The sequence below is a fragment of the Nannospalax galili genome, unplaced genomic scaffold (genome assembly GCF_000622305.1).
Source record: "Nannospalax galili isolate Female #2095 unplaced genomic scaffold, S.galili_v1.0 scaffold907, whole genome shotgun sequence".
In the NCBI taxonomy this organism is placed as follows: domain Eukaryota; kingdom Metazoa; phylum Chordata; class Mammalia; order Rodentia; family Spalacidae; genus Nannospalax; species Nannospalax galili.
In genome coordinates, this window is record NW_008357958.1 from 1,804,283 (window position 1) to 1,816,191 (window position 11,909).

General features: G+C 43.5%; 1 protein-coding gene across 1 annotated transcript in view; it reads right to left on the minus strand.

Annotated features, from left to right (window-relative positions):
• Positions 1-428: 428 nt before the first annotated feature.
• The window catches only part of F2r (coagulation factor II thrombin receptor), a 21,180-nt gene continuing 9,699 nt past the window's right edge, over positions 429-11,909 (minus strand). The window contains exon 2 of the mRNA XM_008855996.3: positions 429-2,043. Coding sequence (XP_008854218.1) covers positions 845-2,043 — 1,199 coding nt within the window. The 3' untranslated portion in view covers positions 429-844. The remainder of the gene's footprint in view (positions 2,044-11,909) is intronic.

The window sequence follows — 11,909 nt, forward strand, 5'->3', positions numbered from 1 at the left end:
AGCCACCATGAGGGTGCTGGGAATGGAGCCTGGGTCCTCTGCAAGAGCAGCCAGTGCTCTTAACTTCTAAGCCATTTCTTCAGCCCCTGTTTTGATAATCAGACAGGGTCTCTCTGTAGCCCTAGCTGGCCTGGAACTCACTATGTAAACCAGACTAGCCTTGCTCTCACACAGACCTACTTGCCTCTGCCTCCCAAGTGTTGGGATTAAAGGCTGTGCACTACCACACCTAGCCCTGCTTTGATAATTCTTAAACTATACGTTTAAAATGAAAAGCACTAGATCTTCCCTACATAGACAGCCCTATTTCATCCTTCCATCACTTACACACTGCTGTCACATAATTTCAAAATATATGTATTTGAAAAAGCTGTATAAGTCTAAACTACTATGGAATCCTCTATCATTGGACATTTTTGGTTGTTCAGTGTTAAATTCTATCATCCTAGACTTTGTACATTAAGTCAGAGAATTAATTATTTCCATAATAATTGGTAAGGGAAAAAACCAAGGTGTCAGAGTATCTATTCCATAGTGCACTGCAAATAATACGTGTGTATGCATGCAACATACATATTTGTCACCTAGATACATAAGAAGTGACACTCAGTTACTAGTGTAGCCCTGGCAACACTCCCTTGGAAAACCCTGTCCTCTCTTCCTATTACCTTTTCTGGTAATTAATTGCTATACATGCTTGATGGCTCTTGTAAGAGGTAGGCATGCAAATCAGACAGTTGTTTTAGGTGGTGAAGTCAGTATAGTTTCTGCCAGGGACTAACAGGCCAACCTCAGGGTCTACTTTTTCAGCTTCTTCTTTGTTACCCACTAGCAGTCCCTTTTCCTAAGTTAACAACTTTTTGTATATGCTGTTGTTCAGGTGACTAGAGCTGATATCCATTTTATTTGGCATCAGCTGCCCGCTGCTGTTGTAGCTGTTGGGATCCGAACTTTCTTTGCAGCACAAGATGCTGTAGAGGTGCCTCTGGCACTCGCAGGAAGCATAGTAGTAAATCAAAGGGTCAATGCAGCAGCTCAGGCTGCTCACACAGACGCAGAGGAGGTAAGCAAAGTAGGCTGCCTCTGTGGTGGGACTGTCAGAGAGAAATAAGTAATGTGCAATGAGGAGGACATTGGTGGGGCCAAAGCAGATGATGAAGATGCAGAATACAGTGGCTGACAGGAACAAAGCCCGGGATTTCTTGCTCCTGTTGGCAACTGTTGAGGAGCTGAGACACCGAATAATAGATACATAGCAGATGGTGGAAATGACCAATGGTATAAAAAAGAAGACCGCAGAGAAGGCTGAAAAATAGTAGGCATAGAAGCCTTGGAGCAGAGTTTCATTGAGGACATCGTGACAGGTGGTGATGTTGAGCCCTGGGACCTGGGTGGTCTGCTCCTTGAGAAGAAGAGGCACCACCCCCATGATGGCCAGTGCCCAAATGACCAGGCAAGTGAAGGAAGCTCTGCCCAGAGTGCGCCAGGACAGGGACTGGATGGGGTACACCACTGCCAGGAACCGGTCGATGCTTATGACAGTCATGAGCATGATGGACGCGTACATATTACAGTAAAATGCTGCAGTGGTGAAGCGACACATTCCAGACCCGAACTGCCAATCACTGCCCGAAAAGTAGTAGCTGATCTTGAAGGGGAGCACAGACACAAACAGCACATCGGCCGTGGCCAGGTGCAGCATGTACACCACGGCAGGCTTCTTGACCTTCATCTTCAGGATGAACACAGCCATGGCCAGGATGTTCAAAGGAAGGCTGACTATGAACACGCAGGTGTAAACAGAAGGGATGAAGAGCGTCAGCCAGGGGCTGGTCAGATATCCTGAGGCGTCTTTGGAGATGTAGGGAGCAGGTGGTTTAGGAAGAAAACTGCTTTTATTGGCAGAGACTGACCTGCCCTCAGGCAAAGCACTTTCATTTTTGTCCTCATCCTCCTCCAGGGGGAACTGCTCAAATACATTTTCACTTGGATTCCTGAGATAAAAGGAGCGGGGTTTTACAGTAACACCTGTTACTTCTGGCTCTGAAAAAGAAAATTGAAAAAGTGAATGAAATAAACTGGCAAAAGTTACAAGTAGAGCACACATGCTACAACTGTCTGTCTTCTGTCATCTCAGGAAAAGATCTGGTCACACACACATGGATTACCGACTTGATTAGTGTATAGCTAACTCAGAATATTGTGCAACATTCTGTTTGGATACAAGCAAACTCATAAAACTCTGCTTCTTCAAGGGATAAAGGTGAACGACCACTTCCAGATCTACCCTGCAAACCTCACCTGTCAGGAACAGGAAGGATCAGCTAGGGGCTGGTTTTTTTGGACTCCCTTCTCTTTCTTTTCTTCCTTCCTTTCTTTCTTGTTACATTTTACTTTGTGTGGTGCGAGGAGCACACATGACATAGTGTACTGTGGAGCAGGAGTTGCTCTCTCCGTCTACCATGTGGATCCAGGGACTGAACCCACGTCTCCAGTCTTGGTGGTAAGCACCTCTAACCACTGAGCCATCTTGCCAGTCCTCGATGGTGCTTTCTTTCCTGCTTTGTCCACCATCTACACAGACAGACCAGGTCCAGCTTCTGTGGCTTCTCTTTCTTCCTCCAGTTAGTTTAGGGTCATGCGAGAAACCCATCTCTCCCAAAGGAAAAATCTACATAGAAAGCAGAGAGGAATTCCCACAGGCCATGGAACACGGAGCTCATTCAGAACAGGCCCCAGGGCTTCCCAATCTGATGACTAAGGTCCACATGGCAGCAGTTTTCCATCTTCAGTTTGCTTACACAGTAGAAGGTCCCAAATCTCTCATGTATCTGGGGTACCTAACTACACAACCACAAGGCACCTGTCATCTGTCACCATCTTGTCTCCTTGCCTAGCAGGTAGCCCACCAGCAGATGATGTTGGCCATTTATGCCCCCATGGCCTTGGAATGCTAGATGTCTTAAGGCACAACCCTGCCAACCAGGTACTTTGCAGTATCAATCAGATGTCAAAATAAAAGCTTAGCTTTTGTTAAAAGAAATCACTGTCTTGCCGGGCATGGTGGTACATGCCTTTAGTCCCATACTAAAGGCAGAGGCAGGTGGATCTCTGTGAATTCAAGGCCAGCCTGGCCTACATAGTGAATACCAGGCCAGCTGGGGCTCCAAGGAGACCCTGTCTCAAAGAAAGACAAAAAAAAAAAAAAAAAAAAAAAAAAAAAAAAAAAAAAAAAAAATCACTATCTCTGCCAAAATTATCCATTTGAAATGCTCACCAGAGAAAAGTAACAGTGCCAGTCAGACATCAATCAATTTTTACCTACCTAAAAGATCAGAATCTACCTACTCAAGGACAAAGAACATTTGTTGGATATTGAGAGGCTGATGGGGACAAACAAGAATGACAGAGGAAGAGGAGCAAGGGTTCTGCTACTGGAGTGCTGGCAGTCAAGGCTGGACATACATGTGTTTTAGAGAGATGTCCTAAGAGTTAAAACTTGGCCAGAAACTAGACAAGTATTGTGGATTTTCAGACTTTGTGCTAGATAGCTTTAGTGTTAACTTGACCCACCTGGGTAGAGGGAGCCTCAATTGGGGAATTGCCTCTATTAGACTGGCCTGTGGCCATGTCTGAAGGGCATCTTCTTGATGAGTGATGTGGGAGGGCCCAGCCCACTGTGGCTGGTGCCATCCCTGGGCAGGTGGGCCTGTGTTGCATAAGAAAGCAGGTTGAGCAGGGGCCAAGGGAGCAAGCCAGTAAAAGCAGTAACTAGGATAGACTTGGTTTTGTTTTTCTCCAGTGGAACCTTCCTGCAAGTACACATTTACAGAGAAGTATAATACAGCGAAAGAGCAAATTCTACTTCCAGCACAGCTCTGGAGGATCCCACCAGAGCCAGTGCTCTCAGAATAATATTATCGGCTCTGCTGCACTTCCCTGCCCTCCCCCATCAATGGCCCGAAGGCATTCAGGATCACAGGATGGGAGAAGCAAGGGGAGAGAAGAGGAATGATGAGTCTTGGAAGAAAGGATGGTATCAGGGTTTTTTGTTTTGTTTTTTTCAGTGACTTTTAGATTGAATCACAAAGTCGATGTGGTGTTGGTGATAATGTGGCATACATACTTGTCCCTTGTCCCATTTCCAGGCACGTAGATCCTGAGATTCTTGGAATCTCCAGGATGATAAGAATGCCTTTTGTACACCATTGAGTTGACTGGTGGTTGGTGGCTTCCAGGTAGCTTCAGGATGGGGTCTGGTCTCAGGAAAGACCAAAGCCACCCTGGAAGGAGGGAGGGGAGCCTCTGCCTCATTCTGCACATTTTGATCTTTGCATCTCATCATCTCTGGCCACTCATCATCATTCTTTATAATATCCTTTATGATAAATGGAAACATAGGGAAGTGTTTTCCTGAGTTTTTTGCACTAGCTGCTTTAGCAGATTAATGGACTCTGAGGAAGAACCACGGGTACCCTCAATACACAGACTATTTGGTCAGAATTCTGGAGGTCCAAACTTAGACCTGATATCTGAAGTGGAAACAATCTTATGGGGTTGAGCCCTTAATCTGGGGGTTATGAGTCTCTGTCCAGGTAGACAGTATGAGAATTGAGGTTTAAATTACAGGACATCTAACTGTTGTCTGCTGGAGAATCTGCAGGATTGTGTGGTGTGAGGGCAAACAGCTTTGACATCACAGGGGTCATGAGCACTTAATGAAGTGCTGCATAAGGCAGTAGGAAGAACAGTTTGTGTTTCACTGTTTTAACAGTTGATGAGAACAGGAGATAGAAACTGGTCTAGTAGTTTTAGAGACAAGAAACCTTGGTTTCTGTCTGGCCAGAAGCTGGAAATGTCCTTGGTTCTAACTACAGTTTTGTCCTGCTGGAAGCAGGGGTTTAGAGGCACTGCACCCTGGCTGGTCTCTTGTTATCTTCTCTTTTTATACAGCTCCTAGATGCTATACGTGAGGGTGAGACCAAAACTCTAGTCCCAACACCACCATCTGTTTTGGTGAACAGTTTTGGAATTGGATTTTAAGATCTCAATTGACAAGGGGGGAGAGAATGTTAGGTAGCTTGATAGGGATTAGCGGCCATGGAAGCCATTGAGGATGGACTGGTCCTGCATAATCATCTTTGGACCCCACCTCTCATTTCCCTGCAAACTCTAGAAAGGGAAACATCCCAGTTGCTTCTCCACAGGATTTAAAAGGTGGCACTGTCAGGGCTTCCTTGAGGCCCACAAACAGAAAGCTACTTCCTCCTAGTCCACCTTTGGCCCTGAGAGGAGACATGACATTTTGATCTACCAGGCCAGCTGGGGCTACAGGAGACCCTGCTTCTATTGGGGAAAAAAAAAAAAAAAAAAAGACTTAAACCTAAGACCTAAAACTGTAAAACCATTACAAGACACAGAAGGAAATCTCTCAACTATAACTTCAAATATAAGCAGCCAAGGGGAATGGCATCAAACTACAAAGCCTCTACACAGCAAAGGAACCACCAACAGTGAAGAGCTAGCTGACAGAATGGAGAGAATAAGATAATACTGCAATCATATATCAATAAGGGATTAATGTCCAAAATGCATAAGACGAAAACAACTTGAATAAAAAAATGAGACAGCAACTAAATAGGCATTTCTCCAAAGGTTGATATAAAAGTACCTAAAAAGCATGTTAAAAAATACATTACAGTCACCAGGGCATGAAAATAACAGCACAGTGAGATAGTACTTTGTATTCACTGGAATGGTTATCATGAAAAAGGAAAGATAAGAAGGCTTGGCTTGGGTGTGGAGAAACCAGAACCCTTGTACACTACTGGTGGGGGTGGGAAGTAACGCAGCCATTATGGGAAACAGTATGGATGGAGCTTCTTCAAAAAATTAAAAACAGAATCACCATTTGATTCAGCAGTCTCACTACTGAGCATGCATACAAAGGAAATGAAATTAGCATATCCAAGAAGTAACAGCATTCCACTGTTTGTACACCATTTAGAGTAGCCAAGATATAGAACCAGCCTGTGTCTATGGGTAGAATGGTAAACGGAAATATGGTTTAGCAGGTATAGGACTATAATCCTAGCACTAGGGGAGGTGGGGTCAGGAGGATGAGGAGTTCAAAATCATTGTGATAGTTAGCTTTAAAAAAAAAAGACTATTTATGGGACTGGTGAGATCGCTCAGAGGTTAAGAGCACTGACTGCTCTTACAGAGGACCCGGGTTCAATTCCCAAAACCTACATGGTGACTAACAACTGTCCAAAACACCAGTTCCAGGGGATCTGACAACTTCTGACCTCTGGCCATTGTACAACACAGGTGAACTTACATACATGTAGGCAATACACTCATACACATAAAAAATAAAAAGATTATGATTATTTATGAGCGCACACACACACACACACACACACACACACACACACACATACACACACACACACACGCCTGTGGTGGGTTTACATTGGGTTGGCCTGTGGACATGTCTTTGGGGAGATTGTCTTAGTTGATGTGGGAAGAACCAGCCGGCTGAGGATGGCACTATTCTCTAGGCAGGGGGTCTCAACTGTAAAAGAGCGGGAAAGTGAGACGAGCGCAAGCAAGCACGCGTGCACACACGATTCATCTGTCTTTGCTCTTGACTGTGGATGTGATGTGACCAACTGCCTCAATCTCCTATTGCTGTGACTTCCCCACAGTGATGGGCATTGAGGTGGGAAGAACCAGCCGGCTGAGGATGGCACTATTCTCTAGGCAGGGGTTCTCAACTGTATAAAGAGCGGGAAAGTGAGACGAGCGCAAGCAAGCACGCGTGCACACACGATTCATCTGTCTTTGCTCTTGACTGTGGATGTGATGTGACCAACTGCCTCAATCTCCTATTGCTGTGACTTCCCCACAGTGATGGGCTGTAACAGAATTAGCTAAAATAAACCCTTTTTCCTCTAAGTTACTTTTTGTTAGGGTTGTTTTGTCATAGCAACAGAAACAAAACAGGAACAGTCATCTTTCACTATATAGCAAGTTTGACGTCAGCCTGGGCTACAAGAAACCCTCTTTAAAAAACAAAATCCCCCAAAGAAAAAATGTGGTATGTATACATAAAGGCATACTACCATACTATTAAGCCTTTTCTTTTTCTTAAAAGAAAAAGCAATTATGCCATTTGTGAAAACAAGGACAGATTTGGAGGACATTATGTTACATGACATAAGTCAGACACAGAAAGACAAACTACTGCAAGCTCTCACTTGTATGTATAATCAGAAAGGGTTACCATCACAGAGCTGAGAAAACGGCAGTTACCAGGGGCTAAGGGATGGGGTGGGGTTAGAGAGACACTGGCCAGTTTGACAGGAAAAATAAATTTAAAGAGATCTGTCTTACACACAGTGACTAAAGTTAACGTAGTACACGTGTAAAAATTGATGAGGACAGATTTTAAGTATTTTCACCATAAAAATATGTAATACAAGAAGTTTGATTTAGATATTGCACAAGGTATATGTATTTCAAAACACCATGATGTATATGCTCTATCATTTGTTTCAATTAAAAGAGCCAGGGATGATAGCACATGCTTGTAATTCCAATTCTAGGGAGGAAGATTGCGAGTTTAAGGCCAGTAGGCTCTACATAATGAGTTCCAGGTTCCAGACCAGCTTGGCCTCATAGTCAGACTGTCTCAAAAAACAAAACAACAGTAAAGTCTGATTCATTTTTAAGAGCACATATATGATGTATAATAAACATTATATATAATAAAATGGAATCTAGGCTCTTTTCTCATCTATTTGCAAATGTTTAGTTTTGCCATAAGAAAAGGGACACACATAGACAGTATTTAGCTCCTGACTCCAGACTGTCCCTGAGGAAGGTAAAGCTACCCTGAAGGTCATTCTGAATGTGTGGAGCTTCTAGAGAAGAATGAATGGGTTCCAGCATATCAGTACCATACAAACATGTGTCTGCAAGAATGCTGACCCAGAAGAGGCTTCCCATGAGATCTGCTGCTCAGTTCCACCAGTCTGGCCAGATGGAGGGCTTTTGGCAGTGCTCAGAGGGCAGGAAGGACACACACACATTAGTCTGCACACAAGCAGGAACCCAGATGATGGCTGGAAGAGGGCCAGGGCTAAAAACCCACTCAACTAAGTGTTTCTGGATGTTGTCACTTGGCCTGAAAATAGAACTGTCTCTTTAGTAGCTTGGCTGATATATATATTTTTAATATTTTATTATTTTTATTTTATGTGCATGCGTGTATTGCCTGCATGTAAGTCTGCATGTAGGTGAGTGCACCAGTGTCGTGCAATGCCTGAGGAGGTGAGAAGAGGTGTTCGGATCCCCTGGAACTGGAGTTAGGGACAGTTATTAGCTGCCATGTGGGTGCTGGGATTCAAACCCGGGTCTTCTGCAAGAACAACCAGACAACCAGTGTTCTTAACCACTGAGCTATCTCTCCAGTCCTTTTTTTTTCTTTTATTATTTTTATTTTATGTGTATGCATGTATTGCCTGCATGTAGGTACATGAACCTGTGTTGTGCAATGCCTGCACTGGTCAGAAGAGACTGTCAGATCCCCTGGGACTGGAGTTATGGACAGTTAGCTGCTGTGTGGGTGCTGAGATTCGAACTGGGTCTTCTGCAAGAACAGCCAGTGTTCTTAACAGCTGAGCCATCTCTCCAACCAGTACTATTTTTTTTAAAGCATCCTTCCTGATTGGTCCTTTGTCAGGAGTCCAGTTATTTACTACAGAAACATTATACCCCTGGAAACATACTGTAACCCAGGAAGAATTGATAATCCCCTGGTTATATTAAATATCATTGCCCAACGTGTCACCCTTTCTTGTCATTATAGATTTGAGATTGTAGTTTTTTGTGAAATTAAAGAATGTCACAAAAAAATATTTTTTCGTCAAAGAATTATATATCAAGCATTACTGAGACACCCAAACTAAGCAAGGTGACTGGATATTTCCAGCTTGCTCCAGACCCTTGGGCTGAAATTTGAGTTTGTTCACCTTAGTTTTCCTACATCCCAGAACAGCTCAGAGATCAATGAGAAAGTGTCCATCATCTGGCCAAGAGCTCTTTAATCCACTCTGCTTTTTGCTACTAAGCTATAGTCACATCAAGAAAAGGCTAAATTCTGGTCTCATGAAGAAAGCACAGGTCAGGGCTGGAGAGATGGCTCAGGGGTTAAGAACACTGGCTGTTCTTGCAGAAGACCTGGGTTCGAATCCCAGTACCCACATGGCAGCTAACAACTGCCCATAACCCAAACCACAATTCCAGGGGATCCAGCAGCCTCTTCTGTCCTCCTCGGGCATTGCATGACATGGGTGCACTTACCTACATGCAGGCAATACACCTATACACATAAAATAAAAATAAAAATAAAAAATAAGGCACAGGTCCCAAATCAGCTCTCTTATGCCTTCCTAAGTTTCACCTAATGGAAGCATTTCTAATGCTGGCAGTGGTTTGGACAATATTTTTATTTTTTAAAGGCAGTGCCTCATACAGTTCAGGCAGGTCTTGAATTTAACATGTAGGTGGTTAGCCTTGAACTCCTGATCTTCCTGTCTCTACCGCTTGAGTGCTGGAATTACAGATGTGTGCCAACATACCAAGCTTTAGTTTACTTTTAAAAATTTTTATTATTTACTTATTTTTAAAAAAATTTAAACTATTTTTTTATGCGTATGTGTATATTGACTGAATGTAGTAGGTATACCTGTGTCCAGTGCCAATGAGATCAGAAGAGGGCATCAGATGCCCTGGAACTCGAGTTATGGACAGTTGTTGGCCACCATGTGGATGCTGGGAACCGAACCTGGGTCCTCTGCAGAGCTGTCAGTGCTCTTAATTGCTGAGCCATCGTTCCAGCCCCTACTTTTAGTTTTGATATTGAGTACAGCCTATTACTGACTGGCTTAAATATAGACTAACTTGAAGATTTGAAATCAATGAGTCAAGCAATGGCTCTTCTGACTTTGCTGCTATCTGGCTCAAAGTAAAGGGATGGCTAGATGCCTTTCATGGTCCAGAATGATCTTGGGATTTATATCATGCCAGGGCCTCAGCTGTGACCCAGTGCTCCACCCTGGGCTCACAAAGTTGGGGAATCAGCAAAGCTGAAGCTCTGAGATCTTACCACATTCCCATGCTGAGCAGTTCAGCTGTGGCCTGCATTTCACAGGCTAATGGGAATGAAGATGGGAGGAGGCATGACAGAATGGTACCATCAAGTGATCACAGCAGCCTCGCTGGAATGCTCCATTCTCTCCGACTCAAACAAACTCTACTTTCCCATGGCAAGAACCAGGGACTTCAAAGAAATGACTGCCTTCAGATCTGGGGCATGAAATACACAACATGAGCCTGAACATCTCTGAGGAATATTAGAGTTAGGCTAAAAAATGACTGTAGAATCCTTCAGGAGGGCTCTCATGGGCCAAAGATGAGACATTAGGCTCATGAAACGAATGGGATGGAAATGATTCAGAGCATCTGCACATTGGGATCAGTGAGCTTGAGCTGTAACAGCCGATTAGATTCAAAGCGGAAGGAAAGCAAACAAGCATTTTATGATTTTTGCCACTATAAATTAAGGATATTACTATTTCTGTTTCTCTTTTGTCTTGCTTCTGAATGGAAAAAAAAGATTCTTGAATGTCTATGTGAACAAAGGTTTACATTTAGAGACATCATTTGATGCCAACTTTTAAAAAGGCTTCTTGGGAATATGGAGAAATTGGTGTGTGAAAAAGAAGAATCCTTCGTATTTACTTCACATTACTAAATACCACACACTCCCCTTGCCTTACCTCAGATAGCTCTAACATTTCTATGAGATAAGATTATAATCCCTATTTTTTTTTTTTTTTTTTTTTGGTCTTTTTGAGACAGGGTTCTCTCTGTAGCCCCAGCTGTCCTGGAACTCACTTTGTAGACCAGGCTGGCCTTGAACTCACCGAGATCCTCCTGCCTCTGCCTCCCGAGTGCTGGGACTAAAGGTGTGCACCACCTCGCCCGGCTTTAATCCCTATTTTATAAACAACAACATGGAGGCAGAGAGGCTAGGTAACTAAATCAAAATCAAACAGAAAGTAGAGGAGCCAGGGCTTGAACCTTGATATATTTGGCTCCAAAGCTCATATCCTTTGGCCACATTGAATCATCCTGTTCTTTACTTATTTATTTCATAATACTTTCTTCTTTTTTTTTTTTTTTGGTCTTTCTGAGACAGGGTCTCCCTGTAGCCCCAGCTGGCCTGGAACTCACTATGTAGACCAGGCTGGCCTTGAACTCACAGAGATCCTCCTGCCTCTGCCTCCTGAGTGCTGGGATTAAAGGTGTGTGCCACCACACCCGGCTTATATGTTTTATACTAGTTATACATTAAAACATATTATTTTTATTTTATTTATATGAGTGTTTTACTTGCATGTATGTAAGTGCATCCCTGTTGTGGAATGCCCATGGAGGTCAAAGGGCATAGGATCCCCTGGAACTGGAGTTGAGGACGGTTATTAGCTGCCATGTGGGTGCTTGGAACAGAACCCAGGTCTTCTGCAAGAGCAGCCAGTGATCTTAACCATTGAGTCATCTTTCCAGCCCCTTTATTTGTTTTTGAGACAGTCTTCTTATGTAGCCCAGGTTGGCCTCAAACCTGTGATCCCCCTGCCTCATCTTCTGAATATTGGGACTGTAGGTGAGTACCATATACCCAGTCCATCCTGTCTCTTTAAAATCTTATGATTCTTGACCTACTCCTTAAATAGTACCTTTTTTTTCCCTCTTTTTTCTCTTATAATTTCACTAAACAGATGAATTTGTCCATCCTTACAGTATAGCAGTGTGTGGACACAGAGATGAATAACTTAAGG